Raw genomic sequence first — 20,658 nt, 5'->3', positions numbered from 1 at the left:
CTATAACTTTTGGAAAGCTCCAATGTTCCCTCGTACGTCTTGTATTTCGTCTGTCTCTGTTGAATGATGAGGATGCATATTTTATGTAGATGGCCTTTCTGCGTAGCGATTGTGACCAAAGAAAAAGAAAGCAAGTAGAGAGAGAGAGAGAGAGAGAGAGAGAGATGCAGAGAGGGATATTGTTATTGTGGTTTGGATTAAGTGGAGGTGAATGAACAAAAATGTCACTTAAAAAAAAGCTATGTGCGTGATTAAATTAATAGAAATTGTGACAAAAGAAGATGGTAAAGGGCAAATAAGAACTTCTCAAAAGCTCATGTTGATCAAACAAATAATTGAAGCCCAACATCGCTTGTATAAAAGAATAATTGAAGGGCACAATGTGAAACACAGACCATAGTTTACAGCTATACCTTTTTGTTTGTTTGATATTTTTTTCGAATGAGACACTTTAATGTAGGTAGGAATCTTAGAAGATATGAATATAGGAATATAGTTATGAGAAAATGAGGTAGGTATTGTGTGTTTGGTCGGTCATGTCTTCTTCTTCTACAAGTGCGTTAGAGCACTTTCACGCATAGTAAAAGGGGGGCCTAGGCTCCAAAAATAACCCCCACAAAGGAAAAGTTGCCTTGGCAAGAAGTGGGCCCACGAAATTGGGGCAAGCCCGAAGGCAAGACTTGCTTGGGCTGTTGCCTGGGCAAGTTGACGTCAACGGCCAATTTAAATACTAACAAAGAACAAATGTTCATGAGAGTCAAGGAAAGAATTACAAAGAACGCATAAAGTCTGTCTACAGTGGCTAGCGTACCTTCGATTGATGGCTAACCAAAGAGGATGAAACTCAGACCCCGTTTGATAAGCTAGCTTGAACTAGTTAGAATGGGTTTTGAAACATTAGACTGGGCTGGCTTGGATTTGAAGTCCAGTCCCCATTCAATTTTGCACCAAACAATAGATTGGGATTGAGTTTCAAAATTTTTAATTTTTAATTTCTTAACAAGAATCAGATGCAAATTCCTAACTTTTTGCCTCAAATTGAAGAAAAAACCCCAACTTTTGCAAGAATTAAACCAGAAACTCAAACTCATATCAATTATTAGTTTCCCACCTAGGTCAATAAAAACAAAAATATACATCATTCGGCATCTAACCCAAAAGAGCAAGACAACAATCATCAAAATATAAAAAAATGTAATAATAATATAAAAAACAAAGTAGAGAGAAATCTGAAGCTTTTTTTAGTAAGGGGAGATATATATATGGGTATACTAGTAATTTGCCCCCTGAACTTATACCTAACTTTCTATTGACCCCTATCCTTTTTTTTTTATAAGGAAAATTAAGGATAAGAACTTTTTTCGCCAATTTTCCCCATGCCGTCTAAATCTGCAACATTTCATCTAATTTGCCGTTAAATATGAGGGCAAAATGGTTGTTTTATATGTTAAAATAATTAAATACACAAATAAATAATAAGAAATCTAAACTGAAAGAAAAAAAATTTAATAAGAGAGGGGCCCATCCAACCAATCACTCTCTCCCTCACCCCCACCCTCTCCATTTATTTTTTCTCTCGCCCCTCAACTCTCCCTATCTCCACATGGCTTCCAATGGCCCCTCCACCCCACCCCAACCCTCCCCATGTTTTTTCTTCTTCCCCACGACCTCCCACCCCAAATGCTATCCGATGGCATGGGGGTAAATTCTATTAGATTTTATTTTATTTTGATCTTTTTTGCAAATCCAAGTATTTAAGATTGAAGAAAAAATAGAGAGAGAGAGAGAGAGAGAGAGAGAGAGAGAGAGAGAGAGAGAGAGGGAGGCGGCGACGGCGGAAACTGAGGAAGGTCTGTTGGGGGATGGTGGTGATGAGTCTGTGGGTGAAAGAATAGAAAGGGAGAGGAGGAGGTGGGTCTGTGGGTTGAAGGGTGTGGGGGTGGGGGATTGGTCTGGAGTAAAGGATGGTGGTCATGGGGGAATGGGAGGAGGAAGGGAGGAGATGGAAAGGGTTGGCATTAGGTTTACTCTTTTTCTTCAATTTTTTCCAAAAAAATAATTTTTTAGAATAATTTAACTGAATATTGGATGAAATGTTAAGAATTTAGACGGTAGGGGGGAATTAATGAAAAAAATGAGTTCATATCCTTACTTTTCTTTTCTTTTTCTTTTTATTTTTATTTTTTAAAAGGATAGGGGGGTCAATTGAAAGTTAGGTACAAGTTCAGGGGGCAAATCACTAGTATACCATATATATATATACAGTCCCCTTCTATTGAGGGATCCCTCAAATAATTTTATTTGAGGGACGCCTTTTAAGGTACCCTACAATTTTTTTTCCAATGATCCAAACCATCTATTTTTCAGGTCTTCATTCATAGATCATCCTTACAAAAAATTAGACAAATCAGAAACCGTTTCGAATCCAATTGTGTCCTACAAAATCAATGAACACGGTGCTTCAAGAAAGTACTAAAATTTCAATAACTCAATTGAATGGTCAAATAATATCGGATTCAAGTGATTTTTTGTAGAGATGATCTTTGAATGAGTATCTACAAAATAGAAGGTATGGATTAGTGAAATACAATCCGGAGTAGGCCCTACAAGGGGTGTCCCTCAAATAAGCTTATTTGAGGGATCCCTCAATGGAAGCTCTCTGTATATATATATATATATATATTTGAAGCTTGTATGAGCCAAATAGAGAGAGAGAGAGAGAGAGAGAGAGAGAGAGAGAGAGAGAGAGAGAGGAGGGAGAAAGATAGGAGATAGAGAGAGAATAGAAGAGAGGAGAGAGGAGAAGGAGGAAAATAAAAGATGACAAATAAGGCAAACCAGAGAAGACGACTTTCTTTTCAAAAAGAGACGACGACTTTGTTATAAACCCATGTCTGGTGATGGGTTATGGAGTCGCTTTTATTCTGTATTAGTGTCCAATACCCATATCCAGTCCATGATATATTTTAAGCTCACCAATCACTGAATAGGATTCATGTCCATTTTAATTGAATCTAACATTCTAAAGAACAAGTGCCTAGAAGGCCAGAGCTCCATTGGGAAGTGATTAATTATTCCCATTGAGAGTGGCAAAAGCAAATGCCAATAGATTCCCATTGACCACATGGAAGACTAACAAGGGTCCCAACTCAAAGAGAAAAGCCCCAAAAAGGGTTCAAATTGTGATCATGACAAGGGAAGGTGTTTCTACCATCACCCACAGTGTCATTAAATAAGAGAAGGAACAGAGTATAGAAATTTCCTCCTATTCCAGGAACAAGCCTGGTAAGGTTTAGCAACCCAAAAGACAAAAACAGAATGTGCTTATAATTAAGTAGAAACAGATCATCCACACAAGAACATCAACCAACCAGGTACATGATAAACAAAATGTAGATCCATAATTAAGTACAAACAGATCAACCACACATCATTCGCAAAATGCCTTCTTTCACACGAAACATACTATAATTTAACTGGACCCCTTAGTTATCTATCACACAAGATAATCGGCGTAAGTAAACCTGTCGTCCATGATCTTACACACAACCTCTTTAGACTCCTTGAGCTTTTTGATGCTCTTGATGAGCTTCTGGCGCTTCACTGCCCATTGATGGAGGTTCCTCCAGCATCCGCTCAATCCCACCAATATGGTTAGGTCCCGGTAGCTCATTCACAACCTCCATCTCCAGGCCCTTGTTCACAAGGTTTGAGACACTCAGCTGCAAACGCAAACCCATGATATCAATCAACCTTCTCAGCACAATATTCCAATATGCAGTCATTCGCATTTTCAAGTCGAAAGCTTGAAACAACAGGACATGTGTGTACTTCCTTAGACCTCCAACTTCAACCATCTCAATTCCCATTACATTTACGTTTATCTCAGCGTCACGCAAGACCTTTTGGATGAAGATGTTAACGACAAATGCACCCTCATTTTCTATTGCGCTCTTAACCATGTAAATATGAATCGTGCCTATCCTAATAAGAATTCTCTTTTGGCTTCAAACAAGCAAGAGTGCAAGTCCTATATGAAACTAGATGATCAGCTTGATCATGCCCTGAAATGCTATGCTCTTGGAGAGCACACCACTTAGGGCTCCAAGTGTGCTCTAAATATTGAGTCTTTTCCTTTTCTTACTATTATGCGATTGGGCTTGATTCTTGAATATAATATGTAGATTTCTTAAGAACACGAAATGTAATATGTAAGTGCAGTGGCGGAGCTAGGATTCTTAGCATGGAGGGGGCCAAAATTACAAAATCACTTACACATAGGTTTTTCATTTTCTGAGAGGGCCAGCAGTAATCTAATTGCAGTAATTGTATTGCTATATCATATATTTTAAAATATATTGCACAACAAGGCCTGCCATCCTCTCCCCCAAAAAAAAAAAACTGTTTGAGTCCTATGTATAGATGAAAAGTTGTATTTCTGGAGGTGAAATTTCGGGTTTCAGTCTTTTACCTTTCGAGATGGTCTAAAAGTTTTCACTCTTATATTCTTGCGTTTAAATTCGTGTGATAGTGTGAACACTAAAGAGAACTTCACTGATACTTTTGATAGTGTAGACACCATTTTGTGTTGTAACTTGTCATGCATTATTGAAGTGAGTGGTTCAAGCATTTTCGGCCACTATTTGATGTACAAAAGCATAAGTTCCCTTCCGATGTAAAACAAAAACCAAAGCATAAATTCCCATATTAAGGTAAAAGATTCCTATGTCTGCATCTTTCACATTGTGCACATGTTTATGTATCTTTTTTCTCTATTTATCCATGATTTCTCTGTTAGGCAGAGGTCAAGTTTGCCTAAAACAACCCCCTTCAATTTTTTCTCCTCTCTCGGTTTGTCCATGACTTCCTCTTCCCATTTTCTTTCAATTATATCTCAGAAAATGGGAGCAAAAAGAACTCAAACTGATTCAGAAGCAGATCATCAAGCTCATCCATTTTACAAGATGATCAAGAGGGCTTATCATTTTCCTCATCAAAAGCACAGCTACTTTTCAACAACGCGCCAATTGTCTCATCCTACAACGACAAAATTCGCCCTATGCTTGATGCCATTGACAAGCTCCGCGTCCTCATGGTTATGGAGGAAGGCATCCACTGCCCACCATTGTTGTTGTGGGAGACCACCATCCGCAAATCCGGTGTTCTTGAGTCCCTCGCCAAGATCGACCTACCGCGTGGACAAGGTATCTGCACAAGGGTTGCTCTTGTAATGAGGCTTCAGCACCACTCTGATCCTAAACCGAGCTTTCACTGGAGTACAATGGCGAGTTGAGCGGTGATGAGGAAAACATTTCAGAAGACATTGTGTATGCCACTAATCTGATTGCATGGGACAAAAAGGGAATTTCAGACACCCCATTGACCTTGTTGGTGAAGAAGAATGGTGTGCCTAATTTGACCATGGTTGACCGTAGGAATGAGTTGGATTGTGACCAATGGAGTTTGGACTAGAGTTGCGCTCAGTGGACCTCCGATCAGCAGCCATTGCAACCCCTGAAGCAACGGTGAGAGACATTCTTTTCTGTAAATGTTCTTCCCTTAAAGCTAGATCATAGAATTTATCGAAATCAATATCTGGATGCAGGTGAAGTGTTGTGGCTAACTCTTTGTATTCAAGACCAAGACCATCCAGAACATAACTGATGAGTTCATCATCGTCCATTGTTGCACCAGCTTGTGTGAGGGAATCAAAGAGTGATTTGGCATAATTGAGATAATCAGTCACTGTTGTGTTGGTGTCCTTTCTGAGAGTGCGAATTTGGTCTCGAAGAATCCGTACAGTACTAGCAAGAGGTGAGAGGCGCTTGGCCAGCATGGTCCAGGCCTGATGAGCATGGTACAAGGGATGAGAAGTGTCTTGATGGAAGAAGAGGAAGTCGCTTTGATCCAACTCAGGACCAGTTTATCCTTGGCTAACTCTGGGTGCACAGATCCATCTTCTTGCACTTTGGGTGGGTCTGTGTTGTTCTTGACGACTGCTGCAAGGCCGTGCATCTCCAATACATCTTCAAATTGGGATTTCCAACTCAAGTAGTTGGTGCGATCCATAGGAACTGGGAACAACGATGAGATATTGAAAGAAATGGGCAAGGGATGAGATGAGAATGGAGGTGAGGAAAGTTTTGACATTTCATAAATCAGTTTTGACATATCAATATTGCTTGATTCTCCAGACTTAGGTGTGGTGGCCATTGGTTTGGGTAGGATCGATATTTTGAGGGTTAGCTCCGAAGAGCTCTGATACCATATAAGAAAATAAACTGAAGAGGAAGAGAGATGAGAGACAGAAGTGAAGAATAATTGCACAGACCAAGATAATATGTTCTTGTATTATCAGCTGTATATATATTGTACACGGGTTAGACTTTCTCAAGTCTATTTACAGAAGGTAAGTAATATAAGGTAAGTATAACTAATCTCATATATTACACAATCAATTGTAAACTAATTCCTAGCTGGGATGAAGCTGATCTTGTGATGGGGAGTCTGTCAATGCTGATTTAGTGGGATCGACTGATTTCATGGAATGGGCTGATTGTTTGGAATCATGATCTGCATCATGATTCTCTTTGTTGGTCCAAATTCAAGCTGTTAGCATAGCTAGAAACTTGCCTGTTATTGTAAAGAAGATCGATGACAAGCTGAATTCTTACCTTTCAGAACTCAACAAATTGCCGAAAACTCGACAATCGTTGTTCTTTGAGGCCATGACGCTTTTATGCAGATCATTGAAGAATCCAAAGAATCACTTAAGAAGATTCTTTTGAAGGGAGAAATTGACGAGTTCCCGGGTGACCGACAAATGCATTGCACGGCTAGGCTGGTTGAGATGCTCAATCAGTGCTCATTTCAACTTCACGAGTGCAATGAGAGTGACTCCAAAAGTAATTTCTTAATGAAGGAGATTGAGATTTTGGAGGAGGTGAAGGTATCAACCTTCCCAATTTTGTTCAGCGCAATGCTTTTCTTATAATTTTGCAGGGAAAAGTGGAGGGGATTTCAGGCATACCTCTTGGGTTTGTTGAGAAGGTTTGGAATTATATTGAGAATGTGGTTTTGTATGTGTTAATGAGAAATACAGAAAAATATTATCAGCTTCAACTGTCTGCCAGAAGAGCATGCCAAAATCTTATTCAGAGGATGAAAGAAAGGTCCATTCATTGGATGACGGAGATTTTGGCAATGGAGAAGCTGACTGATTATACATGTAATCTGGAATATGTATTCGAATGGCATAGGCTCATGACTCAACAAGAAACATTCATCACAAAGGTAATTCGTAATTCTCATGATCTGGGACCTGGACCTGACACTGAGATAAAAATAAATGTAGAGGGAATCGGGTCTTAACAAGAAGAAGAGGATGAGATTTAGGGATTTCCATAGAAGAAGGTAGAGAGGAAGCAAGAAGGAAAATAGCTGTATATTCTGTATTTCAGATCTTGATTAATAGGAATTATAAAAGCTCAGTTTTAGTACAGTACTTATCTCCTAACATCACGCTAACAGACTTAACAAATACAGCTAACTCTCACTAACAGACTTAACAGAGAGCACGTGAGCTGCACATGATGACTTAACAATTTCTTAACTGAAACACATGGTTAACATTTTCCCTACCCAGCTGAACTCCTCAGTCTAAGATGAAGACAGTGTTGTAAGAAAATGGGACTGTGTAACCCCTTTGTAAAAACATCTGCTATTTGTTCTTCAGTAGGTATATACTGGACAATAAGATCCTTTCTTTGTACCTTCTCTCTCACAAAGTGAAAGTCTATATCCAAATGCTTAATTCGAGAATGGTAAACTGGGTTTGAGCTTAAAGCCAGTGCTGATAAGTTGTCACAATACATAAGAGGAGCATTTGGCAGAAACATCTTCAGATCCAAGAGAACCTGTCGAATCCATGACAAGTCAGCATTTGTGTTTGCTAAGGCCCATTCTCGCCTCTGTTGAACTCCTAGACACAGAACCTTGCTTCTTGGACTGCCAGGAGATAGGATTACTACCCAAGAATACCACAGATCCGGTTGTAGATCTTCTAGTATTGATATCCCCTGCCCAATCTGCATCACTGTATGCATTAAGCGCCAAGGACCCTTTGTAAAACGATTCCATATTCTAATGTACCCTGTACATATCTGAGAATACGCTTCACCAAAAAATAGTGAACCTCAGTAGGATTATTCATATATTGACACACATGATTCACAGCATAGGCCAGATCAGGTCTTGTAAATGTTAGATACTGTAAAGCACCTACTAGACTGCGAAACATAGTGGGATCTGCCAAGGGCTCACCATCAGTCTGTAACACTTGAGTGTGTGGCTTACAAGGTGTTGCACAAGCTCTACATGAACTCATGCCAGCTTTATGTAGTAGATCCTTGGCATACTTAGTTTGACTCACGAATATGTCACCAGAGGAATTATAGGAAATTTGCAGACCTAAGAAAAAGGTGAGCTGCCCCATATCTTTCATTTCAAACACCTCACTTAAGTCTGTAACCACTCTTTGAATCAACTGATCACTAGAACCTGTTATAATGATATCATCAACATATAGGAGTAGAATGATAATATCATTCCCAGTATGCTGCACAAATAGACTTGGATCTGAATGTGAAGATTTAAAGCCAAGAGTAGGTAAGTAACCTGTGAATTTGGCATTCCATGCCCTTGGAGCCTGTTTAAGACCATACAAAGATTTTTTCAGTTTACATACAAACTATGGATGAGTAGAATCTTCAAAACCAAGAGGCTGTTTCATAAAAACTTCTTCTTCAAGATCGCCATGTAGGAAAGCGTTCTTGACATCAAGTTGTCGTAGTTTCCACTGGTTCATAGCAGCTATGCTTAATACTAACCTCACTGTTGTGTGTCTAACAACAGGATGAAGGTTTCCCAGAGTCAAAACCAGGCTCTTGACTGAACCCCTGAGCAACAAGTCTAGCCTTATATCTACCCACTGTACCATCTGGATTTCTCTTTATTTTATAAACCCACTTACTGCCAATAATATTTTTATCACCTGGATTAGGAACTAAAAGCCATGTGCCTTGCATATGAAGAGCATCAATCTCCTCTTTCATAGCCTGCCTCCACTCAGAAGAAAACGAGGCCACCTTAAAACTAGAAGGCTCATCTAATTCAGGAATAGCATGAAGACATGTAAAATAACCTTGATAATCTGGAAACTGTTTGTTTTGAACTATACCATTTTTGGCCCGAGTAATCATGGAATGATTATTGATAGGAAATAAAGAAACCGATGAGTCTTGAGTACTAACAGAAGAAGAGGAAGCATTAGAAATTGATTTGTCCTAAGTGCTAACAGAAGAAGAGGAAGCATCAGAGACCTCAAACGGAAACATAACCTGTAATTGTTGTTCATTCAACACAGGTACAGAACCTGTAGAAGCCACCAGAATATCATCCAACGATGCTTGATGTTGGATGGGAGATAAAGACTCATGAGTAGATGAGATGGACTGAGACTGAGAAGTAGATACTTGTGTATCAGAGGCTAGAGACGATGGATCTTGAGCATTAAGAGAAGCTTGATAAGGCCTTCAAGGCAGAGAAATAATGACAGGAGCCACGATGCAGTAGAAGAAAGCGAGAAGACTGCCCACATATACCAGGGTTAATTTGCTTAAAAGGAAATATAGCTTCATCATGAAGAACATGCCTTGAGATTACACATTTTGCAGTAATTCGATTGTAGCAAATAACTCCCTTGTAACCAGGTGAATATCCCAAGAACACGCACTGAGTGGTTCGCGATTGTAACTTATGCACATTATAATGTCTCAGATACGGATATACCGCAGTACCAAATATTCTCAAAGAAGCAAGATCAGGATGATGGCCAAATAAACGAAAATAAGGAGACTGATTATGTAAAACATAGCTGGGCATTCGATTTATAAGATACACAGCATGAGCAGTGGAATGAAACCAAAATTGACCTGGCAAGGCTGCTGCAGTTAACAGGGTAATGGCTGATTCAATAATATGCCTATTCTTCCGCTCTGCCAGTCCATTCTGCTGCGGAGTATAAGGGCAGGACAAACGACGCACAATTCCCTTAGAAGCCAAAAAATCTGTAAAAACCTTGCTAAGAAACTCACCACCACCATCACTCTGAAAACACTTAATAGCAACACTGAATTGATTTTGTATCAAAGCATGAAACTGTAGGAATTTGGAGAAAACTTCTGATTTATTGAAAAGGGGATAAACCCACAAATATCCGGTACATTCATCAAGGAAGGAAACAAAATATCTGTAACCCTCAACAGATTTGTAATGAGAAGGTCCCCATACGTCGCTATGAACTGTATGAAAAGGAATTTCAGACCTACTATGTCTAATAGGAAATGGAAGCCGATGCATCTTCCCTTGAAGACAAGCTGAACACAAGGGATTCGAATTCGAATTTGAAGAGTCATTTGCACACTGCAAACCAGAGGCTTTAAGCATTGATTGCACCACTTCATTCGTTGGATGGCCAAGTCTGTGATGCCAAATGGAAGACTTAACATGTTGACCAAGCAAAGCTACTTTCTTGGACAAGCAATGAGAGGATACAGCAGAGGGAATTGGATACAATCCATTGTTACTCCGACCTTTTAGGAGGATTGTCTTGGTGACTCGATCCTGTATCACAAAACCAAAAGCATCAAAGCTGATAACACAATTATTATCTTTGCACAGCTGATGCACAGACAAAAGATTAGCAGATAACTGTGGAACATGAAATACCGATGGCAGTTTAAGAGAAGTAGAAGCACAGGCAATGGCAGTAGTACCAATGTGTTTAATTTTCAAACCTTCTCCATTACCAACAATCACTTGCTCTGTAGATTCACAAGGAGCAACATGATTTAATGAGGAAATATCAGACACCATGTGATGAGACGCCCCACTATCTGCAATCCAAACTTGATCAGGCACATAGGAAGTTTGGGCAGTCATAGCAGAAAGGTTGGAAGGAGGAGCTTGACCCTGATAGACATAGTTGGATCTATGGAAACAATCCAAGGCTCCATGACCCTTCTTACCACAGATTTGACATTCAATAACCTGATTCCCATGCCTAGAAGAGCTTGCCTCATGGCGAAAATAACAATTAGCAGCCGTGTGACCCCGTTTGCTACATATCTGACATTCAGGAACAACTGCAGATTTCTGAGAAGAATTGGAACCAAATCGATTTCCTGAGAAAGATGAAGGAGAGGCTCTGCTTTGAAATCTACCTCTTCCAGAACCAGAATGATTAGGAAAACTAGAAAAACCTCCGTGCTGGCTATTGCCAATACCGTGATGTTGATGATCGTTAAAACGACTAAAACCACCATTGTTACCAAGAACAGGTCTTGAACCAAAATTGCGATCTAATGAAGGCAGAACAGACCGATCATAGGACCCCATATAGGCAACTGGTAAAGAAGATGGAGTAGGCAATAAACCCATACCAGAATTAGAAAGGCCCATAGCATTCACAGAAGCATATGACGAAGACGACGGAGTAACAAACATCGCAGAGTGAGGAACCAATCGAGCTTCTGCAGTTTGCTCTGCAGCTAGCAATTGAGCGCGAGAATCCTTCAAGGAAATTGGAGTATCCCTTGCAATCAAAACCGTCTTGATCATGTCATATTCCTGAGGGAGACCATTAAGAATAGCAATCATAAAGTCATCGTCAGACACCTTAACCCCAGCTTGAACTAATTGGTCACGGACCGTTTTCAAACGCAAGAGAAAGCGCTCGATCGAGTCTCCACCCTTCTGGGCCGTCTGTAATTCAGTCTTCAAATGATTGATTCGTGCCCTAGAAATCGACGCATAACGATCAGAAAGACTTAGCCAGGCGTCACGAGCAGTCTTGGTGCCAATAACATACTCTATGGCCTCATCAGAGAGAGTGGCAATGAGCAAACTGAGTAAAGCCTTATCTGTGCGAATCCAATCCTTGTAAGCAGCAGTAACTTCAGATGTAACACCCACCTCATCAACAATAGCAAAGCGAGGAGGAGCAATATCAGTTCCGTCAAAATGCCCAAAAAGATCATAACCCTGAAGAACGGATTCCAATTGAAAACACCACTTGAGAAAATTATCGTCCTTGAGACGAAGAGTAATCATCCCAAGCAAACCGTCAATTTTGACTGAAGGGGAAGAGGAAGAAGTCGCCATTGATGAACAGAAATTAGAGAAAAAACAGAAAAGAGGAAAGAACAATAGAGACAGAGCAAGAGAAGAGCACAACGAAGAGATAGTTCAGAAAAATTGGAAGCGGATCGAAAGTGTCAAGCCACGATGGGCTCTGATACCATCTTAACAAGAAGAAGAGGATGAGATTTAGGGATTTCCATAGAAGAAGGTAGAGAGGAAGCAAGAAGGAAAATAGCTGTATATTCTGTATTTCAGATCTTGATTAATAGGAATTATAAAAGCTCAGCTTTAGTACAGTACTTATCTCCTAACATCACGCTAACAGACTTAACAAATACAGCTAACTCTCACTAACAGACTTAACAGAGAGCACGTGAGCTGCACATGATGACTTAACAATTTCTTAACTGAAACACATGGTTAACATCGGGATGGTTGAAGTTGGAGGTCTAATGAAGTACCCACATGTTCTGTTGTCTCAAGCTTTCGACTTGAAAATGCGGATGACTGCATATTGGAATGTTGTGCTGAGAAGGTTGATTGATTCTATGGCTTTGTATTTGCAGCTGAGTGTTTCGAACCTTGTGAACAAGGACATGAGGACGGAGATTGTGAGTGAGTTAATGGGACCTAACAATGGTGTTGGGATTGAGAGGTTGATGGAGGAACCTCCATCAATTGCAGTGAAGCGCAATAAGCTCATCAAGAGCATCAAAAAGCTCAAGGAGTCTAAAGAGGTTGTGTGTAAGATCATGGATGGCATCGTTACGTTTGCCAATTAACTTATTGTGTGATAGATATAGCTAAGGAGTCTAGCTAAATTATGGTCTGTTTCTTGTTAATCAAGGCATTCTGTTATAGCTAAGGAGTCTAGCTAAATTATGGTCTGTTTCTTGTTAATCAAGGCATTCTGTCATTTGCTGATCTGTTTGTACTTAATTATGAAGTCTATGTATGTGTTTGCTTTTCTTTTTATGTCTCGGGGCTTTTAGATATGTCTTTTAGCCTACGAACTCCTGGTTTCATTTGATGTATCTCGGCTTCCACTCATGGCTTGCCTTCATTATCTTAATGGAAACTTCATCACTATTGACCAAAAAAAAACAAAGGGTCAGAAAATAGAAGTGGCAACTATAGAGACAACATCATTTGTAGAGTAGTCATCAGCCCTCAGTTAACTCAAAAACGAATCAATAATACAAGAACATTAAATTTACATTTTTTAAATTTACATCTCACCCATTGGAGCAAAAACGTAATTTATATATATAGGAGATGTGTAAATGGGATATAAAAGCGGCTTTACAATCCCGAATTTACACCTTCCCACTGTGGAAGCTCTTAGTGGAAAGTATCGTAGTGTTCGAACCATATTCCTTCTTCTTCTTTTTTTCCGGGTACAGAGCCATATTCTTCTTCTTTTTTCTTTTTTGTTTTTTCCCAAATTAAAGAACCATATTCCAGTTTAACCTTAAGACTTTCGCTTTGGTATTTATTCCTCCATAACTTTTGGAAAGCTCCAATGTTCCCTCGTACATCTTGTATCCTTTTGTTGAAATGATGTGGATGCATATTTTATGTAGATAGCCCTTCTGCGTAGCGATTGTGACCAGAGAAAAAGAAAGGAAGTAGAGAGAGATAGAGAGAGAGAGAGAGATGCAGAGAGGGATATTGTTATTGTGGTTTGGATTAAGTGGAGGTGAATGAACAAAAATGTCACTAAAAAAAAAGTACGTGCGTGATTAAATTAATAGAAATTGTGACAAAAGAAGATGGTAAAGGGCAAATAAGAACTTCTCAAAAGCTCATGTTGATCAAACAAATAATTGAAGCCCAACATCGCTTGTATAAAAGAATAATTGAAGGGCACAATGTGAAACGAAGACCATAATTTACAGCTATTCCTTTTTGTTTGTTTGATCTTTGTTTTTTTCCAATGAGACACTTTAAATGTAGGTTGGAATCTTATTAGAAGATACGGAAAACAAGGAATCTTAGAAGATATGAATATAGGAATAGAGTTATGAGAAAATGAGGTAGGTATTGTGTGTTTGAGTACTGAGAAAAGTCTTAAGCTCAGAGAATTTTGTGGCTAAACCCTATTCAATACTTTGGGCATTTTGGTTTATTGAGAGTCGAAGGCTTGCTTGTGTTTGGTCGGTCATGTATTCTTCTTCTATAGGTGCGTCAGAGCACTTCCACCCATCCCATTTTGCCATGGTAAAAGGGGGGCTTAGGCTCCAAAAACAACCCCAGAAAGGAAAAGTTGCCTTGGCAAGAAGAAGGTCCACGATACTAGGCAAGCGCGAAGGCAAGACTTGCTTGGGCTACTGCTTGGGCAGGCTGACGTCAACGGCCAATTTAAATACCAAAAAAATTTTAATAAATAAAAAAACCAAAATTTTCAGAATTTTGTTTCTTTACAAATTAAATTTTCGTATTTTGTAATAAAAAAAAGTTTTAACTATTTTGTGCAACAAAAATTGCAGAGTGAGCCTCTATACAAAGAACAAATGTTCATGAGACTCAAGGAAAGAATTACAAAGAACGCATAAAGTCTGTCTACAGTGGCTAGCCTACCTTCAATTGGTGGCTAACCAAAGAGGATGAAACTCAGACCCCGTTTGGTAAGCTAGCTTGAATTGGTTAGAATGGGTTTTGAAACATTAGATTGGGCTGGCTTGGATTTGAAGTCCAGTCCCCATTCAATTTTGCACCAAACAACAGACTGGGATTGAGTTCAAATTTTATTATTATTTTTTTTTTTTCTTAACAAGAATCAGATGCAAATTCCTAACTTTTTTGCCTCAAATTGAAGAAAAAGCCCCCAACTTTTGCAAGAATTAAACCAGAAACTCAAACTCATATCAATGATTAGTTTCCAATCTGAGGTCAATAAAAAAAATTATATAAAAAAAAATACATCATTCGGCATCTAACCCAAAAGAGCAAGGCAACAATCATCAAAATATAAAAATATTTAACAATAAAATAAAAAACAAAGGCTCAGAGAGAAATCTGAAGCTTTTTTTAGTTAGGGAGAGAGAGAGAGAGAGAGAGAGAGATTTGAAGCTTGTATGAGCCAAATAAAAGAGAGAAAGACAGGAGACAGAGAGAGAATAGAAGAGAGGAGAGAGGAGAAGGAGGAAAATAAAAGACGACAAATAGAGCAAACCAGAGAAGACGACTTTGTGTTGAAAAAGAGATGACGACTTTGTTATAAACCCATGTCTGGTGATGGGTTCTGGAGCCGCTCTTATTCTGGAGAAATTTTTATATGTTCTGTACATCACGTGGCTGGTGTACCATCCAATAAACATAGGACATGTGGAATTATTGTCTAACTTGTGACAGACTGCATTGCAAATATTCCATATGTCTTCCGTCTATTGGATGGTAGACCAGCCATGTGATGTACCCGGAACACCCAAAAATTACTCCTTATTCTGGATTAGTGTCCAATACCCATATCTAGTCCATGATATATTTTAAGCTTACCAAACAATGGTATGTCCATTTTAATTGAATCTAACATTCTAAAGAACAAGTGCCTAGAAGGCCAGAGCTCCATTGGGATGTGATTAATTATTCCCATTGAGCTTGGCAAAAGCCAATGCCAATAGATTCCCACTGACCAAATGGAAGACTAACAAGGGTCCCAACTCAAAGAGAAAAGCTCCCAAAAGGGTTCAAATGTGATCATGACAAAGGAAGGTGTTTCTACCATCACCCACAGTGTCATGAATTAAGATATCTAGGAAGGAACAGAGGATAGAAATTTCCTCCTATTCCAGGAACAAGCCTGGTAAGGTTTAGCAACCCAAAAGACAAAAACAGAATGTGCTTATAATTAAGTAGAAACAGATCATCCACACAAGAACATCAACCAACCAGGTACATGATAAACAAAATGCAAATCCATAATTAAGTACAAACAGATCAACCACACATCATTGGCAAAATGCCTTCTTTCACACGGAACATACCATAATTTAACTGGACTCCTTAGTTATCTATCACACAAGGTAATCGGCGTAAGTAAACCTGTCGTCCATGATCTTACACACAACCTCTTTAGACTCCTTCAGCTTTTTGATGCTCTTGATGAGCTTCTGGCGCTTCACTGCCATTGATGAAGGTTCCTCTAGCATCCTCTCAATCCCACCACCATGGTTAGGTCCCAGTAGATCATTCATAATCTCCATCTCCAGGTCCTTGTTCACAAGGTTTGAAACACTCAGCTGCAAATGCAAACCCATGATATCAATCAACCTTCTCAGCACAATATTCCAATACGCAGTCATCCGCATTTTCAAGTCGAAAGCTTGAGACAACAGGACATGTGTGTACTTCCTTAGACCTCCAACTTCAACCATCCCAATTCCCTTTACATTTATGTTTATCTCAGCGTCACGCAAGACCTTTTGGATGAATGTTTCTTGTTCAGTCATGAGCCTATGCCATTCGGATAGATATTCCGGATTACATGTATAATCAGTTAGTTTCTCCATTTCCACTATCTCCGTCATCCAATTAATCGATCTTTCTTTCATCTTTTCAATAAGATTATGGCCTGCTCTTCTGGCAGACAATTGAACATGGTAATAGTTTTCTGTATTTCTCATTAACACAGACGAAACCACATCCTCAATATAACTCCAAACCTGCTCAACAAACTCAATAGGTATGCTCGAAATCCCCTTCACTTTACCCTGCAAAACTATAAGAAAAGCATTGCGAGGAACAAAATTGGGAAGGTTGATACCTTTTGCCTCCTCCAAAATCGCAATCTCCTCCATTAAGAAATTACTTTTGGGGTCACTCACATTGCACTCGTGAAGCTGATCTGAGCACTTATTGAGCATCTCAACAAGCCTAGCCTTGCAATGCATGTGTTTGTCATCCGGGAACTCATCAAATTCTCCCCTCACAAGAATTTTCTTAAGTGATTCTTTGGATGTTCCAATGATCTGCATAACAGCAGTCATGGCCTCAGGAACTGATGAGAGCTTTTTCGGCATTTTGTTGAGCTCTGAAAGGTAAGAATTCAGCTTGTCATTGATCTTCTTTACAATATCAGGCAAGTTTCTAGCTATGCTAGCAGCTTGAATTTGGACCAACTTGTCGGCCAAAACCTGAATTCCAACCATGGACTTATCAATCTTCGAAAGAAAAGGATCAGTTTCAAATAATCGATCCGCAATAGCCCTCGCCTCCTCAAACGTTTCATCACGAATCCGGTTCCTTACACAGACATAGCCAAGACCAATGTCCACATCATCAGCTGTAACCTTCTCCAGCAGTCCCTCTGGTGCCATATCAACCTTTGTAACCACAGCCAGAGTCCTCTCGCCAGTTTTATCCACACTCCGCGACATACTAATTGACTCACATGTGCTAAAATCAGCAGAAGCAGATAACACATTCAAAATGATGCTCTCTTCGGGCTTTATATACTTCATGATTATATCTTTGATTTGATCATAGATATTCTCAGGCTGGCCACGAACTGGAACCCTAGTGATTCCAGGGAGGTCAACCATGGTCAAATCAGGCACACCATTCTTCTTCACCAACAAGGTCAATGGGGTGTCTGAAATTCCCTTACTGTCCCCAGCAATCAGATTGGTGGCATTCACAATGTCCTCAGAAATATTGTCCTCATCAGTGTGCTCAACTCTGCCACTGTACTCCAGTGAAAGCTCTGGTTCAGGATCAGAGTGGTGCTGAAGCCTCATTACGAGAGGAACCCTTGTGCAGATTCCCCGTCCACGCGGTAGGCTGATGCCGGCGAGGGACTCAAGAACGCTGGATTTGCCAGATGACTGGTCTCCCACAACAACAATGGTGGGGAGCTGAATGCCTTCCTCCATAACCATGAGGCTGCGGAGCTTGTCAATGGCATCAAGAATGGGGCGGATTCTCTCATTGTAGGACGAGACAATTGGTGCGTTTTGGACGAGTACCAGTGCGTTTGATGAGGTTGGTGAAAAGCCATCTTGATCATCTTGTAAAATGAATGAGCTCGACGATCTGCTTCCTGAATCAGTTTGAGTTCTCGGTCCTCCCATTTTCTGAGACTCAGATATAATTGAAAGACAAAAAATAAGAAGAAGAAGGGGTCTTCTGCTCTCCAACGAAGGTAGCTAGTTTGTTGTATGTAAAGGCAAACCTCACCTCTGCCTAACAGAGAAAAACTGGTGAATCATAGAAAAACAGAGGGGAAAAGAAGGAGCAAGACACAAGGACATGAACATGACATAGACAAATACGTTTCAGAAACATATAATTCATTCATTCAACCTTTTTTTTTTGTTTTGTTTAAAGAACCAAACCAAAAAGCATTCTTTAATAAAAGGTAAAGCGTTCTTTAGTAAAAGGTAGAGTGTTGTACGGCGCACTCAGTTCATTAAGACCAAAACCAGACCGTACACCCACATTTTAAAAAAATATATGAAACCTGTTGTTTAAGTTGCCGGTTCCCAGCTTTTCTTCTTTTTTCATTGGAGTTCCAAGCTTTTCTTAATATTTAATCTTTGTCCTTTTCTTTTGAAAAAGAAACTTTGTCTTATTCAAAAGTTTTTGGTCAAAATGTCTTATTCAATGTTCAGATAAAGTAATCTTAACCCGACTAACCCAATCAAATTTTAAAACTTTATATATAAATCCAATCAACCAAATTGTTTCTTTTGTTGTTAACTTGTAACCAAAAACGATAATAACTACAAATTTGTTGGGTAAAAAATAATTATTTTGATTACCCATAAATTTTTTAAAAAAAAAAACTAAAAGAACTTAAGATAAATTCATAGAACGCCACCACAACTATTCACAGTTCCATGGTGTTGTAGTTTTCCCTTTTTATTTTATTTTTAAATTAATGTAATACTGAAAATTTTAAACAATATTTTTATAATGAACGAATTTTTTTTTTTTTTTAAGAAATTCCTTTTTTTTTTTAGGATAAAAGAAACATTGGTTGAAGACTTGTAAACGGGTCGGATTCAGATTGGATATACCTCAATCTAAATTCGAATTCATTTATAATTTGATTATCGGATTAAGATCGTATTTGGACTAGCGGATTGCACCTGTCAATCCATATTCGTTACGCATCGAATTCAGATCGAATCGGATTATTATATGATTTATTTTTTGATGTACAAAAAATCAAAATTTCATTATTAGCCTCGTTCTTTTATTGTATTTATCTATTTTTATATCAATTTGTGATATTTTATCATAAAAATTAGTTTTAAGTGTATTATTAGTGCATATAAAACTAAAATTACTCATTTACACATATAAAATATTAATATGAAGCCTAGAAAAACTAAATTATACTACATACTAAGTTATCAGATTATTATCGGATTTGATCAATTATAATCTATATTCGTATCCATTTATAATCAAATTCGAATTGTAATCAAATATCAGATTAAGAAGTCCAATCCATCTCCTATTAATTATATCGAATTCAAATTGGATTCGGTTCAAAATCCGATTCATTGACATGTCTACTTTGTTGAGTTTACTTATAAAATAATTGGGTTCAAATAAAAACTTACCTAAATTTTTTTAATCACCAAATGGACTAAAGTTAAAAATTAATTAAGATCGATCTATTGTACTATCCAACAGGGTTCCACATCTTTTGTACATAAAATTCAATTGCAGTCCAATAAGCACTTCATTTATGCAATTAATATCTCCATGTTTGGTAATTGTAGAAGTAAGGGTGGACCTTCCATAAGTAAATGTGGTCCTTATTCTTGTAAACACAAGGGTTTACAATATTAAGGATTTTTTTTTTACCATGTTTTAGACCTCAACATTCCATAAACTTGTAAGTGTATCCATAATCTTGTAATACTATGATTTACAATAGAAAGGATCCCCATTACAAGGCTGAGGAAAGAGTTGGCCTTGGAGAAGTAAAGGTGGTCTTTATTCTTGTAAACACAAGGGTTTACAGTACTACGGAATCATATCACAATGCTTTGGACATCAATGTTCCATAAACTTGTAAAGTGTATACATAATGTTGTAATACTGTTTGAGTCCTATGTATAGATTAAAAGTTGTATTTCGAGAGGTGAAATTTGGGGTTTGAGTCTTTCACCTTTGGAGATGGTCTAAAGGTCTTCACTTTGGTGATGGGTTCTGGAGCCACTCTTATTTTGGATTGGTATCCAATACCCATATCCAGTCCATGATATATTTTAAGCTCACCAAACAATGGTTAGAATCCATGTTCATTTTAATTGAATCTATCTAATCCAATCCGATCAAACAAGGTCTATAGCATTCTAAAGAACAAGTGCCTAGAAGGCCAGAGGTCCATTGGGAAGTGATTAATTATTCCCATTGAGCTTGGCAAAAGCAAATGCCAATAGATTCCCATTGACGAAATGGAAGACTAACAAGGGTCCCAGCTCAAAAAGAAAAGCTCCC

At 38.6% G+C, this 20,658-nt stretch overlaps 1 protein-coding gene and 2 pseudogenes across 2 annotated transcripts; 1 reads left to right on the top strand and 2 right to left on the bottom strand.

Moving 5' to 3' along the window:
- Window positions 1–5,410: 5,410 nt before the first annotated feature.
- On the bottom strand, window positions 5,411–6,213 carry LOC103326727 (uncharacterized). Its single transcript, XM_089052270.1, has 2 exons — window positions 5,920–6,213; window positions 5,411–5,845 (listed from the first exon to the last, which is right to left on the bottom strand). Exons 1-2 carry the CDS (start codon window positions 6,211–6,213, stop codon window positions 5,411–5,413), a joined length of 729 nt encoding a protein of 242 aa, XP_088908396.1.
- A 383-nt stretch (window positions 6,214–6,596) lies between these two features.
- LOC148916733 (dynamin-related protein 4C pseudogene) lies at window positions 6,597–7,501 on the top strand (annotated as a pseudogene).
- Window positions 7,502–16,027: 8,526 nt separating this feature from the next.
- LOC103342843 (dynamin-related protein 4C pseudogene) lies at window positions 16,028–18,519 on the bottom strand (annotated as a pseudogene). Its single transcript, XR_016126906.1, has one exon. The product of XR_016126906.1 is annotated as a dynamin-related protein 4C pseudogene (transcript).
- Window positions 18,520–20,658: the final 2,139 nt, after the last annotated feature.

The sequence above is a fragment of the Prunus mume genome, linkage group LG5 (genome assembly GCF_029339155.1).
Source record: "Prunus mume cultivar Tortuosa linkage group LG5, ASM2933915v1, whole genome shotgun sequence".
Classification (NCBI taxonomy): domain Eukaryota; kingdom Viridiplantae; phylum Streptophyta; class Magnoliopsida; order Rosales; family Rosaceae; genus Prunus; species Prunus mume.
Note: the sequence above shows the minus strand (reverse complement) of the source record. Positions and strands in the feature narration are given on the sequence as shown.

What these genes read in the sequence shown, in the direction of transcription:
- LOC103326727 (XM_089052270.1), bottom strand. Translation starts at nt 6,213, where the DNA reads ATGGCCACCACACCTAAGTCTGGAGAATCAAGCAATATTGATATGTCA. An exon ending in AGTTAGCCAAGGATAAACTG is followed by an intron (nt 5,846 to 5,919) that starts GTCCTGAGTTGG and finishes CATGCTCATCAG; the next exon opens with GCCTGGACCATGCTGGCCAA.